At 34.7% G+C, this 22,687-nt stretch overlaps 2 protein-coding genes across 3 annotated transcripts; one reads left to right on the plus strand and one right to left on the minus strand.

Annotated features, from left to right (window-relative positions):
• Positions 977-5,018, minus strand: LOC109713739 (transcription factor MYB1R1). The gene is made up of 3 exons (XM_020237918.1): positions 4,600-5,018; positions 1,973-2,181; positions 977-1,706 (listed from the first exon to the last, which is right to left on the minus strand). The coding sequence occupies exons 1-3, from the start codon at positions 4,814-4,816 to the stop codon at positions 1,248-1,250; spliced, it is 885 nt and encodes a 294-aa protein (XP_020093507.1). The 5' UTR covers positions 4,817-5,018; the 3' UTR covers positions 977-1,247.
• Positions 16,938-22,680, plus strand: LOC109714025 (U-box domain-containing protein 52-like). Of its 2 annotated transcripts, none has more exons than XM_020238416.1 (10): positions 16,938-17,189; positions 17,661-17,914; positions 18,955-19,076; positions 19,161-19,282; positions 19,732-19,955; positions 20,049-20,479; positions 20,594-20,695; positions 20,782-21,201; positions 21,351-22,106; positions 22,194-22,680. In XM_020238416.1, exons 2-10 carry the CDS (start codon positions 17,722-17,724, stop codon positions 22,374-22,376), a joined length of 2,553 nt encoding a protein of 850 aa, XP_020094005.1. In that variant the 5' UTR covers positions 16,938-17,189; positions 17,661-17,721; the 3' UTR covers positions 22,377-22,680. The 2 variants fall into 2 exon arrangements, with proteins under 2 accessions (XP_020094005.1, XP_020094006.1); XM_020238417.1 differs by having other exon boundaries at positions 19,744-19,955.

Here is a 22,687-nt window from a genome sequence, read left to right on the forward strand (position 1 = left end):
GAGAAAGAAATACCTTGCCAATTAATTAATTAATCGTGTAATATTTCACGCTCGCTCTCATCATCATAACCAAAAAAAAAATTAGCTTGGAATTTAGGAGATTAAGGCGCAATTAGCACAGGTGAACGAATAAAAGGGCACGGGAAATGGGATCGTTCGAGAACCCTACCTCATTATCGTCGATCTCGGCATGCCGATTGAGGGGATTTGAAGGAGAAACCTTAATTTGAAGGGAGATTAGGGCTTGTAATCGGATTCCATGGAAATTATTATTAGGGTTACTGGGGAAGAAGAAAGGAGAGAGAGGAGTTGGGAGGGGTCGAACTGTACCTTAATAATTTTGCGAAAAGGAAACCAGAATTGAACACGGGAAAGGCGGGACGCAAAAAGTACGTGTATATATATAGGGTCGGTGTATTAATAAAACTGGTGTATACCCCTTTTACTTCAGTTTTTTTTTTTTTTTTTTTTCGCGCCTCCTGAGGCCATGTTGTCTCACCCATGTAGTTTAATTCACCTTTTTATTGAATGAAGCGGGTAGTGTCCTACCCATTCCTCTTAAAAAATAATAATAATAATAAAACTGGTGTAGAAATACGCAAGTCCCACTGTTTAGTAACGTTTGATCTCCTTAGCTTAGCAAGGGATATTTTCACAAAAATCCATCAAATAGCTTCTTATTACATTTACAAGCAAAAGTACCGGTTTCAAATTAGAACTAAAAAATGACGGATCTTCGGAAGCGTTACATATGCTTTTTCTCCAGTTTTCCGTATAGTGATCGCACAAAATAAGCCCAGAAAGATAAATTAATAAGCATTAAGATGATATTTTAATTTTAATAACAAAGAAAACGGAAAATACCAAGACCTCTATCAGGAAGGCCTTGCATCTGCTAGTTTTGAGTTCCGAGATCTCATCACCGCATGCATTTACCCCCTTCATTTGCCCAAATTACTATGCCAACTACACGAAGTTGCAGCATATAACACGTTAAAATGTAAATTTGTAAAAGAAACATAGCACCTGATCGCCTAATATGACTAGCAGTTTCAATGGAAGCAACATTAGTAAGTGGCAACATTGTTAGTCACTTTAATAACTTACTATGTCATTACAAATTTTCCTAGTAAAAAGAAATAGATGATATAAACTTAAACAGTTGGCCTCAAAACACAGTTAATCATGTATAAACAACAAAGGGGTGAAGCTTATCTTCACCATGTCGGCCTTCGAAGGATCTGATATCATGCTTGAGCCCTTGTTTGCGGATTAGCATGGAAAGCCGATCGCCTATTTGAATTATCGAGCAAATTTAATGATGTCGACGACTCAGCAGATTCTCTTTTGGATTCTCCTATGCTTAGTCTTGACATACCCACGAGTTCGTCGACGTTTATCGGAGCCTTGGAAAGCACTGGAGTTGGCTTAACGATCTCATGCGTCTCCCGTTCCAACGTATCTGTTTTATAACCTGGTGGCCATAGAGGGAGCGAGAACGGAATAAACGGCGGAAAATAAGCCGGCACTATTACTGGATAACTGCACTGAGGATTCTCCAAACTTGGAACAGCCGCCTCTCCGACCATTGAAGGGCTAGAGTCCATTGATTCGCATTGCTCATCAATGGCCGGAGGTAAAAGCTGTTGATCGTTTTCTTGTGTCTCTGGTTCTTGACTTGCTTGAACTGGCTGAAAGTCAATGGGCTGAAAAACGGAAGAAACGACAGAAAAATTCGTAAACATTACAAGAAAAGCATTACTTACATATATCAGCAATCAACTCCCAATTCCAAACAAAAAAACTTCCCTATTTATAGTAAGGAGTGAAAACAAGTTGCTAAATACTGCAGATCTCTGAAACAAAGAAAGCAATCCGAATTTGCAAGGACAATGAAGACCAGAAAAAGCTTATTTTATTGCATATTTTTGCGTTGGTTTAGAAAAATAGAAAGAGATAGGGAAAAACTAACCTCGTCAGGTACCATATCAAAAAGGCTAGATCTCCTCTTTCTTCTGGTCATGTTGGTTTGACGTATGAAGTATTTTTGAGCATGGCTTGCTACTTGGGTAGGCGTACGTGACACCACATAATTACGAGATATTCCTCGCCAGTCACCCTTCCCAAGCTTTTGCAATCCAATTAGAAACATTCGGTGCTCTTCTTCAGTCCATGGCACACCTGACATCAATCATCATAAAATGGGTGTTATGTCATGTCAGCTATAACAAGAGTCAGAAGAAACATCTACAAGTATCATTGACACACAACCACCATTTCCAATAGTAATTGTGCCTATCCTCGCATTGGTATGCCTATCAAATCATGTAATATACAAATCAACATGACAGTGAAGATGTATGTGATATTCTATTCAAAAGGAAAACAAATGTTCAGGCAGGATCAGCGAAAATCAAAGGACACTTTGATAGCTATAATTTAAAGTAGAAAGAATTTAATCTATTTCGTCTCTTTCTAGTGGCATGTTAGCTAAACTGGAGAACAGCTTCAAGACAGAAAGCCCCTGCCAACATTTGTTTCATGTTCACATGTCCATCGGAATCCTAAAGTGTACAGTTCGAAGATACTGGCAGGTTAATATCTTCACTGCTAATTGTGGTATGCAAGCCTATTTGGACGGAAAAAAGGTGATACCAAAAACCTAACAAATACAGAAAAATTCATAATAATGGCATAAGATGCCTCCAAATCAAATAAACCTACATAGCACGTCAATATTGTTGATGAGATAAAGCACTACTGCAGACGTTCTTGGAAGTATAATCTTGTAAGCAGTTTAATAGATTCGAAAGAATGTGCTTAAAACACCCTTCTACTAAAACACCCTTCAACTTGAAAGTCCGGACCTCTATCTCAATAAATGTTATCGCTAATGATGTTATTTTTCTACATCAGATCAAAGATCACAATTCCAAGAAATTCAAAACGCAGTCATTGTAATCTGCAATATGTTAATAGTACATAAGAGCATTGCTCTGCAAAGATAGTGTTAAAAAAATGAACTGTCAATAAGAGAAGCAGTTTTATGCCCGTCAACAAACCAGTTCCCATAAATTCCTACGCCACATTAACGCATGGAACTTGTAGAAAAATATACCATGCATGCAGGCAAGAACATCTGATAACGATAAAATAGTTGTCACTTCAAGATTTCTACGATTAACTCAAAATTTATGTCAAGGTAACAAGCATTTGATAGGTGCATGGTGGGAACTAGTACTTCATATTAGCTTTCTTTTAAGAATTTTATGCTCCTCTGTACCATTCTAAATTCATAAATACAAGTTCTGAGTAAACTTGTAAATCTATTGTCCGCCATAATAAGTCCCTTCAAGGTTTTTAAAGGCGCAAGTCACACGAAAGCACAAGGGCTTCAATAGCCATGACACAAGGAGCAAAGCGCGCCTTTGAGGAAGACGAGCTACCTTAAAACTTATTTGTAGAAAAGTTTCAGCTAAGATTCAAAAGTATAACATGGTTCTATAAATTGAATTATTACAGCAAACAAATTGCTTCAACAATGCAAATCGGTATAGAGAGAATGCTGACAATCACTAATTATCCAAAATCTGCATCTCAGCTATGTACATAAACATCCAAAACCTGAAATCAAGGTTTGGAAATCCTCTGACATAAACATCCAAAATTTGCTTTCGAAAACCAAACCTGTACCCGTAGCTAGATGGGTCTAATTGCTGCTTACCCTTAGGGAGACGCACTGGGATAGATTTTTGGGCCCCTATGAGCTTTGTGGCTTCAAGGGGAGCAGCTAACCTTCCCATCAAGTACAAATTTGACTATGGGGTCCCCAAATGTTGAGAAGCTCATCTTACGGGACGTCCTCAAATCCAACAACCCTTTTCCACTCGAACTTAACTATCTACAAACTGTTATGAAAATACATAACACAAGGGTATGAAAATACCTAACACAAGGCAAACTTAGAGCCAAGTTGCTTAAGAAATGTCCACCAACAGATCAAGCCAGACAGAGAGAAGAAATATCTGACTTGCCCTTCACGATGTTAAATGACGCACGCTAAGACAATCTTCAAAAAAATAAATAAATAAATAAATAAATAATCAAGAGTTGAGGTGTTATGTTTTAGATGCAATGGTTTCTGATATCCTCTAACATTTGTACAGCCAGAGACATGAATATTATAGAGTAAATCTGCATAAGCCATCACCCTAAAATTCGCAGTCAAGCGAAGATGCATGCGTACCATTCGAGATATGCATCTAGTAACAAGCAATCCCTGATCGCAACATATCGACTTAAGCTCCCAAGAGATATGAACTCAAAAATTTCGAAGAAAATTCACTGCTTCTAATACACCGGAACCATTAATATGATGTTTCTAATAAAACTAATCCTTTGACGTACTACGATAACTTCAGAGTTTGTACCACTCTTTCAAGATCTAAATGTCACAAATTGCCACCATTTTTCCCTAACACCAAAGGACGATGAAAATGAAACATCAGCGGAGATCTCAACTTGGAACGAGAAACCCCTAATTTGTCGAGATCGAATCGGAAACGAAAGCAACAAAAGGAGGGATCAGGAGCCGCTCACCCTTCTTCCGCTCGCGGCAGCTCGAGGACGATCCCTGGACGTAATCATCGGAAGCGTACCCCTCGGCGGAGGCGGCGAGGAGGGAGAGGTTCCCCATGCTCGCGCTCTTCCGGATGGATCCATCGGTGAGGCGCACGCCGAAGAGCTTCACCCCGCGGTTAGGGCACGTCCTCGAGTTGTGCCCGTTGTGGCTACAATGGGAGCACCGCCTCGTCATCTCTCCCAACCTCCTCCTCCTCCTCCTCCTCCTCCTCCTCCCGACGCCACCGGAGGAGCCTCTCGAAGCTTGCGATCGATCCGAACCACGAGGGCGATCGGTGAGTGCGCGGAGAGCGGAGCTAGGGTTAGGGTTTTGGGGATCGAGGAACGGGGGATCGAGGGAGGAGGAGCGGGGGATCGAGGGAGAGGGGTGGAGAAAGGGGATAGGGGGGATGGGATAAAAGTTGGTGGAGACGGGGGAAGGGGAGTTGGAACACGTCGGACCGTCCACGTGGCGGATTTTCCATGGGTATATACGTCATTCCAGCAGCGTGTGGATGACGAGATTTATCCTCGTCCAACTCAGATTTTATACCTCCCCCAACAATTTAAAAACTATGTTTTTTTAAAAAAAAAAAACTAACGCCTATGTTGTCCAAAAAAAATTTCTAACCGAGTTTAGTCTTAAAAGATATAAAAAATTTAGGGTAAACTCTAAATATCATTTCTGTGATTTCATATTTTTTTATTTTAATAATATATAATTTAAAGTATTAGTACTCTATTATTATTATTTTTTTCATTAGCTCCTCCATTAATATTTTATTAAATTATATACAAAAATACTTCAGATATCTTATCTAAATTTATTGAATATTTACTTTACTATATTTTAGTTTTATCTTTGTAACTGATTTAGCAAAATAAATTATAAAGATAAGAAAAAAATAAAATTATGGGTACTAAATTGATACGTTTTAAACCACAAAATACTTTAGATTCGGTAAAAAAAATTTTGTCGATTAGAATGATCCGTTAAAAAGAAAAAAAAAAAAAAGGAATGACACCAAAGTGGTATTAAAAGAGAATAAAAAACAATAGTTCATGGGGTTGAATGAGGATAAGGCACGTACGCGCACTGATTGGATTAGTTACGTGCCTCGTTTTGACTCTTGGATAGTCCACAGTTTCTCACAGGGTTTAGTTGAATCCGACCCACATTTTAACAGGTCAAGCCCAATTCACACACTGATACATATTGGCCTTTTGTGTACGGTTCGGGTCCGCTAACATGTTTGGGCGTAGAATTGTAATATAAATGAAAAAATAAGGATAAAAATGTGCGGAATTTATGTGAGATATACACTATTTTGAGTTGATAGTTATAGTGCACGTGCAATACACGTAACATTTAATTAAATTAAATTTATATTTATATTTTATATTTAAATAATTATTGATGGTATAAATCTATTTATCAGTTAATTTTTTTAAAAAAATTAATTTTTTTAATATGTATCCAAATTTTAAAAATTTAAAGTAATTCTAAATTTTAAATTAATAAATTCATATTTAAATTTATGAATAAAACTCAAAATTTGATATTAATTTTGAATCCATAATTTGAATATAAATAATTATTAAAGACATTAATTTATTTATCATCCTATCTATTTTTCAAATTTGATATATTTTCAAGTTAATTAATTATTTTTAATTTGAAATACTGTTTACACACCCAAAATATTGAAATTTTAATTAATTTCAAATTTTGAATTAAAATATTAATTCACATTTGAAACTATGAACCAAATTTAAAATTTAAAGTTGATTTTATAAGCTTATTTAAATTATTTTTTTTTAAAATCTAATTTTTTTTAGTTAGCTAATTGAGAGATAGTAGATACAAAATATTTTCAATGTTTGTTGCATAGAGATTTTCGTTTTTTTTATAAGTATGGAATATTATTTTATGGGACGCAAATATTTTTCTGTTGATAAAAATTTAGATAAGTATAAATTTCTTTCTATTCTCGCAAATAGAATGCAATATTTTTTCCGACTAAAAAGGGTATGTGTGTGTCAACAATTATTTTAATAATTATCTCAAATCAATATCAATTTGTGAATCATATTTACTACAAATTTAAAATTTTAAATTGTAAATTTATATGTTATATTTTATTGAAAAAATATCTCATATTTTAAATATTAGTAGGTAAAATTGAGATAATTTTCATATATTCACTTTTAAAAAAATATAATTAAATATTATATATGCGGAAGGTATTATGTAATTGGATATTATATAGGTGACGGATATTACGTGTGAGAATGAAAATATTTAAGAAATGCGAATTTTATTTGTGATAAAATATGATATTATGTTGGTAGCGGTTATTAGGAGATATGACACACATATAAAAAGTGAAATTTGATACGTACTATCTAAGTGAAATTTGATACGTACTATCTAAGGGCAATTTAGGTAAAAAAAGTGACAGATACTTAATTCGTCAGTCATTGAATTAGATCGAATGACTAAGAATTAATATATTTTATGATAATTTAAAAATAAAATAAAAATTGTACGGCTGTGATTTATTCAATTAAAATTGAGTGAATGATATTATTAGTATGTAATTGAAATTATATTAATAGGGAACGGTATTTTGGGAAAGAGGAAAAAATTTAAAATCACGCTTTTATAAGTAGTATAGACTATCTAATTTTAACTTTAATATTCAATCTTTTAGTTTTTTTTTTTATTTGATAGTTTAACTTCAAAATTTAAATTCGTCATTTATCTTTACCTATTTAGTTAATTAGTAAGTTTCATATGATTTTTTCAAGTATGAATTTATTAAAATAAGTAATTAACTTAAATTTTAAAGTAAAAGTATTGTTTAATTGATTCAAATCAAATAAATTGAATAATTGGATAGTAAATTCCAAATTTCGAAAGATTGGGTGGCAAATTTTAAATAGTTTATCATTTATATAAGTTCTGCATATTTTTACCAAAAATAAATAACAGCGGAGATTGAACCTTCCAATTCTTTTGATCTTAGTGCACCCATTATTTGAGGGGAACTTTAGGTGCAACTTCGAAGGATTTAACAGATAAATATCACTTTGACTAGAAAAACACAATTAAATCACTCCTTACTCACAAGTCACAACCTATTACCATCTAATAAGTTAATGGTCAAATACCGATCGTTTCTATCGCAAGTAGTAAAAAGCTTATTTATAATTGATATCTAAGATCCTAAAGTCTCACCATTTCACATTTTCTGTTAAATTCATTTTTTTTTAAAAAAAAGGAATTGAACGAAATTGATACCATGTTATCATTCTCTCAAAATAGTTAATGCCTCATTTGTTTTGCGTGGATACCTTGCTCAGTATAATTTTTTTAAAATTTATTCAAAAAATTTGTGCATTTGATTAATGAGGAATGTAATCAAATGTTTAGAATTAAATACTATGTTCGATCATTACATTATTTTTTTAGATAAAATAAATAATCTCTTAGATAAAATATATTATCATATCAAATCATAGATAATAATAATAGTTGTGAAGGTGCAAAAATCAAATCCCTCGCAACAGCTTCAGAAGCCATTCTATGAAGCTGCAATGCGAAATCGAGACTTTTCGGAAAGGTCTGGAAAGTGGAGGCGAGAAAGGATTGAGGTTTTCATTCATAAGTGGGGTCAAGTACATGGACAAATTTGAGAAATAAAATACTATCCGCTTCATTTATTTATTTATTTAGAAATAAAGTAATTAGCTGGAAATGTGAATCAACTAGGATTCGAACTTCGGGCCTCGAATACTAACCATCAAGCTCTTTGTCACTTGCGCTAGAGACAGTCGATTTGAGTAGGAGTTGAATACTCTGGAATTTTGCGGGGAGATCCGATGATCCATGTGACGCCCATCTACGAAGGCGCCCACTGCTCTCCCAGCATTGGGAGAGCAGTAGGCTCTGTTGGGTGTGCACCATATATGTTGGGAGAGCAATAGGCGTTGTTGAACTGACCGTCCCTAGAGCAAGTGGCAAAGGGCTTGGTGGTTGATATCTGAGACTCAAGTTCGAATCCTAGTTGATTCACATTTCTAGCTAAGTTTATTTCTAAATAAAATAAACGAAGCGGGTAGCGAGCTACCTATCTCTTAAAAAAAAAAAAAAAAAAAAAAAAAAAAAAAAAGGCGTTGTTGAGTGCGCACTATATATATAGTACCCCTGTTGCTACAGAGCGGCTCGAAGCAATAGGCAGCCTCAAATGAACATTGTGACATACCGACCGTCCCTAAAGTAAGTGGCAAAAGGCTTGGTGGTTGGTACTCGAGACCCAAGTTCGAATCCTAGTTGATTCACATTTCTAGCTAAGTGTATTTCTAAATGAAATAAACGAAGCGAGTGTGCTACCTATCTCTCAAAAAAAAAAAAAAAAAGAATATTGTGAGATTGCCTCTTCAGAGAATTTTTATACTTGTAGGACAAGAGACTGGGGAAATCAAAGTTAATTAAGTCTAAGTTTTCGTTCTAATCTCAATATATTTCTCAATATCTTTAGCTTTACAATCAGTTAAGCTCTAATAAGACTATGTTTGGTTCAAAGGATAAAGGAAGAATAAAATATTTATTCCTCTTATTCTTCCAAACGGTGTCAAATAACGCCAAGAACTATTATTATCTTCTTAACGGGTTATTCCGGAATAACCCGTTAAGAGGGGAGATAGAATAGTAGTTCCACCTATTGGGTGGAACAAGTTGTTCTCTATCTTATTCATCTACTAATTAAATTATAAATAATTATAAATTATAATTAATTAATGCATTTAAATTTTTTAATAATTGACTAATTAATTATTTAAGTTATAAAATTAATAAATATTTAAATAATAATCTATTTATAATTTATTATTATTTATCTAATTAAATAGTTAGCCATATATTCAATTATTTACTAATATTTATATTATTTAAATAATTAGTATTTTAATTTATATAATAATTAATATATTAACTAAAAAAATAAATGATTAAATAATTAATTACTATTAACATGTCGACTTATTTTTTATAGTTATTTACTAATTAATGTCATCTTTGTCATCTCATATAGTAATTTTAATTAATGTATAATGTAATTTTGATTAATTTATTTATCAACTTATTAAAATATTATTTACTAATACTTAGGTGCTTAATATTTAGATAAATTAGTTTTATTTTCAATCATAATTACTCTTATCTCTACTATTCCAACCCAATCAACCAAACGTAATTTTTTTTATTCCTCTAAATATCTCGATTCTCGTCCAAACACAAAATTGAACTAATTCTTATTTATTCCAAAAATTATACCTATTCTAAGAATAAATAAAAAATTGGTTGTTCTCGAACCAAACGGTATCTAAGACTCTGTTTAGATGCGCATCATAATATCATGTGTCATCTTATAAAACACGGTTTTTGTACACACAGTACACATCCATTTGGGCTCTTTTTTCTTTTTCTGCTTTAAAAATAAGAAATTATTAATTACAGGCTATTTATTATTGAAACAGTAGCCTCGTATAGATGCTTTCGGAAAAGGACCGTTTCGTTCCAATACCCCACAAGCACAGCGCAGAAGAATAGACCATTCAGGTTGCCTCACAATTGAATGGTCCCGTACAAATCCAATCCATTCGTTTTTGTTTTTTTTGTTTTTTGTTTTTTTTTTGGCACAGTTCTTATACCAAATGATAAAGATCAGAAAGGTTGGTATCCGAAGTCTCAATTTCACTGTATTAAAAAAAAAAAAAAAGAAACAAAAAAAAAAAGAAACCTCAGAGAGTAGTAAGTTCTTATATATTATGCTTTGAATCTTAAAAATGAATTGGATGTGAATCTTAACTCTAGTAAAATTAGACTTTAAGCCTCCGTTTGGTTCGGGGTTAAGAAAAAAAATAGCTATTTCAGGAATAGAGTTAAGTTCAGGGTTAAAGTGGGGTTAAAATTTTTTTGTGTTTGGTTAGGGATTGGAGTTAGTCTAGAATAATAAAAAATAGTGTTTGGTTGGAGTAGGTGGGATAAGAAGATAATGATTGATAAAGAAGGATAATGATTGGTTGGAGTAGGTGTGATAAGAAAGATAGTGGGTTATTATGAATAGAAAATAATGTTTGGTTGGAGTTTGGTGGGATTAGGTGGGGTTAGCTAACCCCACCACCCGAGTTAGCTAACTCCAACCATTTTTTTGGATGTTTGGGGATAAAATGGGAGTTAAGGGGTTATTCCACCCCTTAACCCCAACCAAACAAGGGCTAAGATTATACCAAAAAGACCGGCCGTCCCTAGAGCAAGTGGCAAAGGGCTTGGTGGTTGGTACCCGAGACCCAAGTTCGAATCCTAGTTGATTCACATTTCCAGCTAAGTTTATTTCTAAATAAAATAAACGAAGCGGATAGCGTGCTACCTATCTTTCAAAAAAAAAAATTATACCAAAAAGATAAAATAATAGCATTGATGTTTTAAGAAATTTATTAGTTATCGCGGACTAACCTTTATTCGAATGACAAGTGGCAGAGCCTCATTGGCCCACCACTCAACCTACTTATTTTATTATTATATATGCTTCCTCATGGAAGATATTTAAACTGAAAGAGCCAAAAACCATAGTTGGACGCTTCTGAAAAAACTTAAATTATTAGAAAATAGTGTTTTAGTACTAAGCGTTTGATAGTTTTTTTTTTGAGACTTTTGGACATAATCCAAACTTTATATTTAGACTAAATGATTGGAAACAGTTAAACAATTTTTTTTTTTTTTGAGACTTTTGGACATAATCCAAATTTATATTTAGACTAAATGATTGGAAACATGTTAAACGGGCTAGAGCTTTGTGAGTTCGAATTCAGAATCTTCTGGTTTAAATCGTCAGATAATATATGTCTTATTATGTTATAATATTCAATATTTCTAAAGTTTTTGTTAGTATGTGTAAAAATGATCAAAAGTTTTTGCTTAGACGTAGATATGAGCCATCACAATAGGATAGTGTTAAATTAAATGAAATAATCAATTAAATTGTATGGAAACAACCGTTTTTTATATATTTTATTTTTAACCGGTAGCAAAATGTACGGTTCAAAATAATTTTAGTCCTTGTTTTTTTTAAAACGTTAAGCAAGGGTCCTGCAGTCCCTGTTGCTTGTGAGAGTTAGCACTTGGGGTACACTAATAACAAAGCGTAGAAGAAAAGAAAAGATCGATATTAAAAACCACAATATTTCACAAAATTACAGTAATTTAATTTAATTAGGCTAGCTCTTAAGTATCATTATCTCCACCAAACTCAACCAAAAATTAAGGCAATTAATTCCAGTATGAAAAGGAGCCAAGCATTGTTAAGTTGTAATTTGGGTCTTATAATTACATTTGCACCTCTTTCATTAATTTATGCATAAATATATATAGTAGATATTAGAGAACTCAAACATCTTAAAATATGATCTCAAAGAAATATTCATTTAGTTGAAAAAAAAAGTGACTCAGCTCAAATAAAATAATCCCTCTCTGGTCATGTGGGACATGCCAATTACACCTGCAGTTGCTACAGGAACAAAAAAAAAAAAAAAAGTCTCCAATAGGATAAAAGATTCCTTCTTGATAATGCCAAAATAATTTACTCACAAAAAGAAAAAATAAAAAATTTAATATAATATTAATTTATTTTCTTTTAAAAAAAATTAATTGCGGGCGAAGGAGTGCATGTGTAGCACGCAATGGGAGGAAAGATAAAGTGTTTAACAGAATTCGACAAGATAATTAATAATAATAATAATAGTGTTAAACAATAATTAATTAATAAAAAACCTTAACCCAGTTCCTAATTAAGTGGAGCCCATTTTCGATGGATAAAACCCTATCTATATTGTGTCACACACGATCAAGTGAGAGTGACCAAACACATTTATTAATATTTGATTAAAAAAAATGCATGGTAAAATGTATGGAGACCCCCTTAACTATTGTCTCTATAGCCAATATTGCAATGACCCTCTCAAATTTAGTTGTTTTCGTTGTGGTTGCTTCAACTTTGTTTTCTTTTTTTAAAAAAAAATTAATGATTAATCTTTGAACGATTTACGCTGAAATAATGGAGTGATCTAGGATTCAAAGCAGCTGGATTGGAATACGAATGGATTGAATCATTCTCATTTGATAGTTGAACGAAAATTGAAATCTAATTTTTATAAAACAAACAGAATTATCGAAATTAGTGAATCTCATTTCGATTTCAGCTCTAAATTAGATGAACCAAATACGTTCAAAATTATCAGTATAATAAATTATAGTAACCAAATTCAAAACTTCTAAGAGTTGAGGGTGTCTAAGTGCATTGTCACCTATAATAATATGCCTCAAAAAAAAAAAAAAAGAAAAAGAAAAAAAAGATCATCTAATCTAAATACTATATTATAGCAATCAACCACCAATGCTATAAATATACATGTAGTCTTAGGAGCCAGGGGGAGCAGCAGGGTAGGGAGGAGTCGGCAATGTTTATAGTAGAATTCGGCATTTGGGTCATTCCCTTGACCCTCATTTTGGCGCCGTGCCGGCGATTCGTCGCCCTCATCGCCATGCTCCAGCAGCTCCACCAAAGCATCCTCCTCTGCCCGCAGTTCCTCGACTCGCCGGAGATCTCGACACGCATCGCGAGGCTCAATTCCATGGCCTTTGTTCTGTGAAAAATCTCTCCTTTTCTTTGATCTGTTTTTCGGCCGTGTTAGGAAGGGTTAGATAAGATCATGTCTCCCGTATTGTTGACTTGTAATCTTATTGTGTTTTCAACACAATTTTATGTGTCCTTAGTGGTGTAAAGCGCAAATAAATAAAGTGGTCAATATCTTGGATTGAAATTTGTTAAATCCAAATTGCAAAATGGTTTTTTTGTTTTTCTTAGTTGCGTTCGGATGTAAAAAGGTTCTTGGAAATTTCATTTTTCACATTTTAGATCAGTGTGTAGTCCAAGATCAAGAGAATTATATATGGAGTTGGTTCTGCTTCAAAATATATTTGCATTACTTTGTATTGTTTTGATGGGAAAAAGCAAGCCTCAGTCATGGCTTTCATTTTTTTTTTTTTTTCTTCTTTTTCTCTGCTGCTTCTCTGCATAGTTGTTATTTTACTTTATCCATTCAAAATATCAATATTATTTTTTTGTTAAAATCTCATTAATTGTTTTTTTTTAAGTAGAAATTTCACAATTCCACTCTAGGAATTCGAAAGTTCATTTATATTTTTCGCTATAGCAACAGTTTTTATCAGCCAAACTCTTAAACTTTTTTTTTCATCATGTTGCAAGAAATAATTTTGTTCATTAAAGAAACGGCGTTTTTACTATTTATATTCAACATTTTTCCTTACATCTAAATTCGAAATTTTTTAATAAGCGACAGACGGGGAACGAAATGAAATGGGAGAAAATTAAACAAAGTTAGGAGCTTATCAGAATTCAAATTTAACTATTAATATTCAACTAGTGTAATTTAAATAATTATATTCAAATCATCTAATCTAGACGCATATTTTTTTGGGTGAAATAAAACTAACACTTGATTGAAGATCACTATATCTTTCTTTTTTTTTAAATAATATATAAGCAGCTCTTGTTAAAAGATTGTATGAAAAAGAATTAAATTTCCTTCGTTAATTAGTAATTGCAATCATAACCATTTATAAATTTTTTTATTTATTTTCTTTTGAAAAAAGAGGTTGCACTTAAAATGGCTCTTCAAGCATACGAAGGGGCGTATTTTTCAAACAAATGGCCCCGAAGATATGTTCCACAGCAATTATTAAAATAATAAATTGGGAAAACTTTAAAAAACCCCTTCGTGGTTTCGCACTTTTTCATTTTAGTATCATGTGGTTTAAAAGTGTATCAAGTTAGTATCCTGTGGGTTTTCACTTTGTCACTTTAGTATTCTGTGATTTAAAGTATATCAAGTTAGTATTCTGTGGTTTTATTTTTGTATCAAGTTAGTACCATGTGATTTTATTTTTGTATCAAATTAGTACCATGTGATTTTTAAACCACAGGGTACTAAGTGATAAAGTGCGAAACCATAGGGTACTAAAGTGATAAAGTGAGAAACCACAGGGTACTAACTTGATACACTTTAAATCATAGGGTACAAAAGTGAAAAAGTGTAAAATCACAGGATACTAACTTGATACATTTTAAAACACAGGGTACTAAAATGATAAAAAGTGAAACTACAAGAGGGTATTTGAAGTTTTTCCAAATAAATTTGAGTAAATTGTTGGTTGAATCCACCAGATAAGGATTGGTTTCTGAACATCTTCAACAACCCAAGATATATCAAAGGGATGTAGGGCCATGTTGTATTCTGACTTTTAGAATACAACCGAGTTTGATTTGTTTTTTTTTTTTGAGAAAATAATAGCACGCTATTCGCTTTATTTATTTAGAAGATAAATTAAGCTATATGAGTGACGCAACAAGACCTCAATGATGGTGGAAAACGAGTCGTAGAAAAAAAAAAAAAATTGGGTCTCTCTACTAGATAGGACACATAGTTCTGTAACGACGATACGAACAAAGTGCATATCAAAAAAAGGGACAAAAGATCGAGATCTTAGCTCTTAATGATTGATTGATAGATGTTGGAACCCAATGAATGACTCCGACTTATGTGAGATTAAATCTATCTCTCTAATTATGTGAACAAAAATTAAATTAACTAGATATACGCAACGAACTCCTCAATCATTACATGGTAACACTGTTCTTCGGTTTTCTCTCTATTAGTGTCATATCTCTCAAAATACATCTCTCTCAAAATATAGAAAAAAAATAAAGAAGAACATATATTTCTACGCTTAGATACATGTCACATTGCTCGGTGAGAGATCGAGTTGCATGTTTCACTCAGACCTGATTACCTGGTCCTGATCAAATCCGAACCCAATCCAAGCTAATGTCCCCGTGGGTCATGGCCCAAGTATTGGTCTCATGTGCCCACCAAAATGTCGAGCCGAGAAAATCCGATCTTAGAGGATGTTTCATGTTTGGATCGACGTAATTGCAATTCGCTCCTAAGTTCCTAAGTCATGTTTAATAAGAATAGAAACGTTAATCTTATTGCTAACAACGATAATGTCATGCAGATCTGTTACTTAGTCGTGGCGTGGTTTACTGAAAAGTAGCCTTTCCCTTTTAAGGTCGAAATTTTAAAATTGACTTATAATTGAATCTCAGTAATATCAATCCAAACACCTCATTAAATAAAACTAGTCTCGATCTGATCCGAACCCAATCCAAACCCGACTTTCTCATTTAATACTCCAATTAAATATATGTATTTTTAATCAAACCTGTTAATAGTTGGTGTGTTTTTTTTCACCCAGAAAAACATGATGTCTAAATTTAATTTTCCTTTCTCACAGATCGATTTTATAACATTCCTTTTCTTTCTCCTTGTTCATGATATTTGCTACACGGTTTGTAAACACGATAGCTGCGAAATATTGATCACATTTAATTGACGATCAAATCAACAATTATTGGCTTAGCTTAGTAGTTTTTTTTTTTTTTTATGTTTTACCAAATTGGAGGTCAGGGATTCGATTCTTGTTTGTTCTTTCATAAAGCGGGTCTTATTTTATCAAATGTTTTAAAACCTAGGTCGCGGTTTCGCTCCAATGGTTTAACTAATAAATGGTAAACAAGTGCAATTCAGATTTCTCTTTATTTTTATATTTCACTAGTCACTAGAAAATATGCATCGACAAAAATCAACACTTTAAATCTATTTTTAAAAATATATAAAAGATAGTAATATTTAAAAATAATATTGAATAATTTAATATAGAAATAACATTTAAATATTTATGATGCTATACCAATATCATTCAACTTATTGTTTCAACTATCGGTTTAATTAGTAGTGATCTATGATTTGACGACATTTTTTTATTCAAAAATAATGATTTATCCATTTTTCAGATAATAAAAATATTTTATACCCAAAAATAGTTTTTTTCTAAAAAAAGACTTAATAGTGGAGTAAGGGATGGGAATTAAATTAAAAAAAAATCGTGTATCCTACAAATAAATAGTGTTCCAGCGCGGCCACGTTAATCACGTTGACCCGAACCGGGAATAAACAACTCCGCAACCCGCATTTATTCCGGTAACGAACTTATTTTATCCCGGACTCTTTTCGATTAATTCGCATGAAAGTGTTGACCACGTCATCAGCCTCGCTGTCCCTCGTTATCTTATTTTATTATATAATATAATTTTTTTTTTAAAAAACCAAAAAAAGGTGGTTCACGTGGTAGTAGTAGTAGTAATGGCGAATCCTCTCAAAACCCTCGCCCTTCGTCGTAGTTTGTGTTCGTGTACGTAGGGTTGTTTCCTCGCACCGTTCTCTTCGTTTGTCGAAGGAGACGACGCTCTGGGTGGGGGGTCGCATCGCTTCTTCTTCTTCTTCTTTGATTCGGCTGGTTTCCGAAGCCGCTTCGCGAAGAAGCGAGGGTTTGCGCGCTTCTTGAGGGTTTCTGAGAGCGATTAATGGTACTGGAAATTGTTTGCTAGGGTTTTTTGTGTTTTTGTTTAGGGTTTCTATGTTCTTCGCGGAATCGCATTTTTAATCGTATTTTGCAAACCCTAATAAGCGATTCTTCTTATTTTACTGTGTTGTTTTTTTTTTTTTTTTCTCTTAGATACTGGGGATTTGAAATGTGCTTCGAATTTCCAAATTTTTCCCCTCAAAAAAAGATCATTTTTTGTGGGGATTGGAGGAAACTTTTCTTTTTCCGACGCGAAAGGTTTCACATTTCCCCTGTGAAAGTGTGAAACACACATTTCTTTTTGTTTTGAAGCTGTTTTCAGTTTGAACTTTCCCTTGAAACGAAAAGTATTATTACTAGGTTATGAGAATTGTCTCAATCTTTTCTTTATTATTATTATCCTGAAGAATAAGTATCCCAATCAGAGTTTTTCTGAAAACTACCTCTTTTTTTAAAATTTTTTCTATTTCTATAGCAATTGAAGGCCGATTCGTGAGCATCATCATCAGTATCTTGCATAGGAAGAGGGTGAAGGTATGGAGATCAAAGAAGTAAAGGAAGGGGTCGAATCGTCGCCGTCTTCGTCTTTAATTGTTGGATTGGCGGCCAATGGGACGAAGAACAGCAGATTCATGGTTCGATGGGCTTTGGACAACTTCATGCCCAAGGGGAGAGTTCTATTCAAACTTTTCCATGTTCGCCCGAAGATTAAAATGGTTCCAACACCATGTAAGTTTTTGTTAAGAAATCTGAAATTTAAATGATGGTCGATTCGTTTAATTGTTGTTTAATATTTCCTAGTTCGTAATCTTCGGTTGTTCGCTAATTAATGAGCTTGTTCTACAAGTGGGTGGTAGTCGATTATTCTAGTAACGATATGTTGCAGGGGTATGTGGGGAAAGCCCCCGTTTTTAGCATCCCCTTTTAGATACTCAAAAAATTAGATGGCACTGTTAATCCATATTCGAAGATCATGATCTTAACGTAGATCAATTGCTCCGAAGATCGTTCTCAAATCTTACATCTGAGCACTTATAAGTGGATTTTTAAGCTGCAAGGCGGTATCTTAGGGAAGTCGGTCGGTGAAGATGACGAAGAACAAGTAGATTCGGAGATTTTTTTTTTTTTGAGAAATGGGTAGCTTGCTACCGCTTCATTTATTTGAAAGATGAACTAAGCTACAAAGTGAGGCAACTGGGCCTCGTCGAAGCGAAAAAAAAGAAAAAAAAGAAAAAAAAGAGAAGAGTTACAGGCAGAAAGAATCCCAAAGGACACGAAGCGAGCGTAAGTTCGCTAGAAGCTGACTCAAGGTGATCATTTTCATTTCAAAGATTCTTCTGTTACGCTCCAACCAAATAGACCACCAGGTTGAAACCCAAGGGAATGTGTTTTTCAGTGGAAATAGACCACAAGTAGATTCGGAGATTGAAACCCAAGGGAATGTGTTTTTCTTTGCACCGTGGTCCTTAAAAAGACGACGGGAAAATAATGAAGATTCCAGTGGAAATTTGTTTCAAATTTGGAGTCAAGTGTCTACTTTCGAAAAAAGTAATCAAACCAATATACCTTTTGATTTCCTTCTATTGATTGCCCTGTGTCTTTTTGTGATGTTTTCCACTCGGATTTAAACCTTGATCGTCTTATTCTCAATTTTAATTCTCAGGGAGTGTTCATCTGGTAGAACATTTTACATCACATGTTTCTCAATCCTACTTAGTTAGTAATAGTAATACTCTCAGAACACTGATATTTTCCTTTCTATGCTATAGTGGGAAATTATATTCCTATTGATCAAGTGCGGGGTGATGTTGCCGCCGCATATAAGAAGGACGTAGAGTGGCAAACAGAAGAAATGCTTCTACTCTATAAGAAGATGTTTAATGAAAAAAAGGTTAAGAGTTGTTGATCTCAAAGGCTTCCCTGGTGCCCGATAGAACAGTTGAATAACAGAACTTGCATTTGACATGCTGTGCAGGCCGAAGCAGAAATTTTGATAATTGAGGCAGATGATGTAGCAGAGGCAATATCAAAAGAGGTCTCAAGATACAAAGTCAGCAATCTCGTAGTAGGCGCCTCCTCCGGAAATGGTATTATTAGGTATTACAATGTTTTGACTATACTTTTGGATGTTAAAGAATAAAAGTAAAAAAGAAAAGAAACTATTGAATCAATCACCCTTGTGTTGGAAAGTGAATATTAGAGGAGTTTGTTTCAAACCCTCATAAATCCTGCTTAGTAAAACACTAGTATTGGCAACGTAGTATTATTCAATCCGAAATTTCTGCTATTTTCACATAAAACTCATATAGACTGGACAATTTAATAGCAATAATATCAAGAAGGCCAAGCAGGCCTTGTGCTGCTGGACCCTCTTACTGCTTAGGCGCATTTACATGAACTATCTAATCTAATGCTTTTCGTCTGTTACTAAAAGCATACCGGCTTTTTTCTGTGACAATGTGAATGCATGCTTTCGTATCGATTGTTGGTCATATTCTGGTATGATTTGGAACTGAACCGATGAATTATTGATAATGAAAAATAAGAAAAACTTGTAGGAGACTTACGGGCGGCAAGCTGTCTTCCAGAATCATCAAATGCATTCCGAGCTTCTGTACAGTGTACATTGTTTCAGATGGCCGATTATCATCCGTTCATTCTCCTGGATCAACAACAGATTCGAGCGCCGTTACATCAGGAAGTGAAGAGAGCTTTAAAGATGAGAATGATTCAACTAACGCTTCTAGCAACTCATTGAAAGTAAAATTTGGTAAAGTGCTTGCTAAGTAGCATTGTTGGTATGTGCTCTGTATTTTCTATTATCTGGGTGTTGTGTTCATGATAATTTGTTTTTCTTTTCCAGACATGTACATTAACTTGAAAGCAATTTCCTCCCTCCTCCGCGCTCCTTTACAACCAAGTCAAAAAAACCAACCTTTTTCCAACGGAGACCCTAGGAGATCCAGTTGTGATGACACCCACGGTAGCATTGTTCCTTTGGGAAGTGATGGCGATGATGTTGTTTCCGGATCAAGCATATTGCAACGAACAATTCGGAGAAACCTTGCTTTTTACAAAGGAAACCGCAACAGATCCGGGGGAACTGACACCTCCAACACTAAACATTTCTCACCAAGCACAAATGAACATTGTTCGAGTGCCAGTTCTAACGGATCGGAAGCGCAGGACAGTTGTAGTGCAAGTGGTAGTGACAAAGGCTCTAGAACTTCATGTAACTCAGATCGTGTATCTTCAGCGGACAGCTCACAAGATTCTTCGCTTTTGGAGAATGAGGTAAAGATTCTCACTCCTTAAAAAAAAACTTTTGTGGGTCTATTGTAGTTGCAAAAACTTTTGTGGGTCTATTGTAGTTGCCAGTTTCTTCTTACAACTGAAGTTTCTATGAAGGTTGATATTGATTTTGAGCTCGAAAGACTAAGGACTGAAATCAGGCATCTTAGAGGAGTGTACAAACTTGCCGAGGATGAGTCAGTCGGTGCTTTAAAGCAGGTAACTTTAAGTTCTGTGGTATTTATTTTCAAAAGAACTTAATTCTCGGCGTCTATCTGCTTAATTTAGAGTCTTGCTTGTGTTAGATCAATGAATTAGCAGCGCAACACATGGAGGAAGAGGTCAAACTCAGAGATATAAACTTCAGAGTAGAGAAGGCTGAAGAAATCGCGCAGCAAGAGAAGGAAAAACGTAAAGCCGCAGAAATTGAGGCGGAATATGTGAGACAGTTCGCCGATCAAGAAGCTTCAAGGAGGAAAGGCTTAGAAGATATGGCTTCAAACAAAGCAAGTGAAAAGGAGTGGCTGAAAAAATCCCTCGAACATGCGTACTTGAAGTTCACATGGGAAGAAATAGCATCTGCTACAGCATCATTCTCCGATTCTTTTAAAATCGGTGTTGGATCTAACGGAACAGTTTACAAGGGTACGTTCCGTCACACGGTTGTAGCTGTGAAAGTTCTTCACTCTAACGAGGGAGCGAGGATGAAGCAGTTTAACCAAGAGGTGTGTGTTTGACTCTTTTCACAATTTCTAAGGAGTAATAGCACTGACACACTTGAACTCAACTCTCATGCTTTTGGAAACAGGCTCCTAAAACTCCTGATATTTTGAGAGATACCCCTTTTTCTGACAACAATCTATTATTTTCGCAGCTCGATATTCTTGGCAGAATCCGTCACCCCCATTTGCTGCTGCTGCTTGGTGCCTGCCCTGAACCGGGCTGCTTAGTGTACGAATACATGGAGAACGGTAGCCTTGACGACCGACTACAATGTCAAGGTGACACGCCTCCGATTCCATGGTTCTGCCGCTTCAGAATCGCGTGGGAGGTCGCCTCCGCCCTTCTATTTCTTCATAGTACAAGACCTGAACCCATCATTCATCGTGACCTGAAGCCCGCCAATATCTTGCTCGACAAAAATTTCGTCAGCAAGATTGGCGACGTGGGCCTCTCGACTTTACTCCCCCACAAGAGTTCATCTCTCTCTACGGTTTATAAAGACACTGCCCCCGTCGGCACATTCTTTTACATGGATCCCGAGTACCAGAGGTCTGGTTTAGTGTCGACAAAGTCCGATATTTATGGCTTAGGAATGGTGATTTTGCAGCTGCTGACTGCGAAATCGCCAATGGGCCTTACATACATTATTGAAAACGCAATCGGAGAGGAGGGATGTTTAAGAGACATCTTGGACCCCCGAGCAGGGAACTGGCCTACCGAAGAGGCTAAGGAATTGGCTCGACTCGGACTGAGTTGTTTAGAGTTGAGGCGAAAGGATCGACCTGACCTGGGCAGCCAAATTCTTCCTCTACTAGAGAAACTGAAAGACACCGCGGAAAAGGCTCGTGTCTCGACACAAATCGCTCCAACTGTACCTCCGAGTTATTTTCTTTGTCCAATTCTAAATGTGTGTGTCTAGCCTGCTTTTCTTTTATCTCTTTTTCGCCTTCTAAAGTTGGCTAGTATGTTGTGACTCACTGCTATTTGTTCACAGAGGGTAATGGATGATCCGTGCATTGCTTCTGATGGATATACATACGATCGAGACGCGATCGAGAAATGGTTGTCAAAGAATGGCAATTCGCCGATGACCAATGTGCCGCTGCCTAACAAGGAACTGATTCCTAATCAATCACTTCTCTCAGCAATCAAATGCTGGAAATCTAGGAGCAGCTGAATTTAAGCTTTAGTTTGTTACTTCCTCTCTTTGTACAGGGTTGTTTTTTCTTCCTTTTTGTAGTGTAGATATAGATATAGATAGATATTCCTAATCTCATAATAACATGCTTAGGATAAATTTATTAGGTGGAATATGCTGTGTATCTTAACTCTTTGTATATTATATTCTTCATTTAATTTTAAGGAAAGTTTAGCAGACACACTGATGGGCCTTATGTGGTTGTATAATTAAGTTATCAATTATGTATTATATCCTAATAGAGGAGAGGGGCTGTTCTCTATGCTATTTCATTTTATTTTAACCAGTTC

This window comes from Ananas comosus, linkage group 8 (genome assembly GCF_001540865.1).
Source record: "Ananas comosus cultivar F153 linkage group 8, ASM154086v1, whole genome shotgun sequence".
In the NCBI taxonomy this organism is placed as follows: domain Eukaryota; kingdom Viridiplantae; phylum Streptophyta; class Magnoliopsida; order Poales; family Bromeliaceae; genus Ananas; species Ananas comosus.

Coding starts and splice junctions, on each gene's coding strand:
- LOC109713739 (XM_020237918.1), bottom strand. CDS start 4,816: ATGACGAGGCGGTGCTCCCATTGTAGCCACAACGGGCACAACTCGAGG. Junction 2,182..4,599: donor CTGCCGCGAGCGGAAGAAGG/GTGAGCGGCTCC, acceptor GATTGATGTCAG/GTGTGCCATGGACTGAAGAA. Junction 1,707..1,972: donor TTGATATGGTACCTGACGAG/GTTAGTTTTTCC, acceptor TCCGTTTTTCAG/CCCATTGACTTTCAGCCAGT.
- LOC109714025 (XM_020238416.1), top strand. CDS start 17,722: ATGGAGATCAAAGAAGTAAAGGAAGGGGTCGAATCGTCGCCGTCTTCG. Junction 19,077..19,160: donor AGATGTTTAATGAAAAAAAG/GTTAAGAGTTGT, acceptor CATGCTGTGCAG/GCCGAAGCAGAAATTTTGAT. Junction 20,696..20,781: donor CAGTCGGTGCTTTAAAGCAG/GTAACTTTAAGT, acceptor TGCTTGTGTTAG/ATCAATGAATTAGCAGCGCA.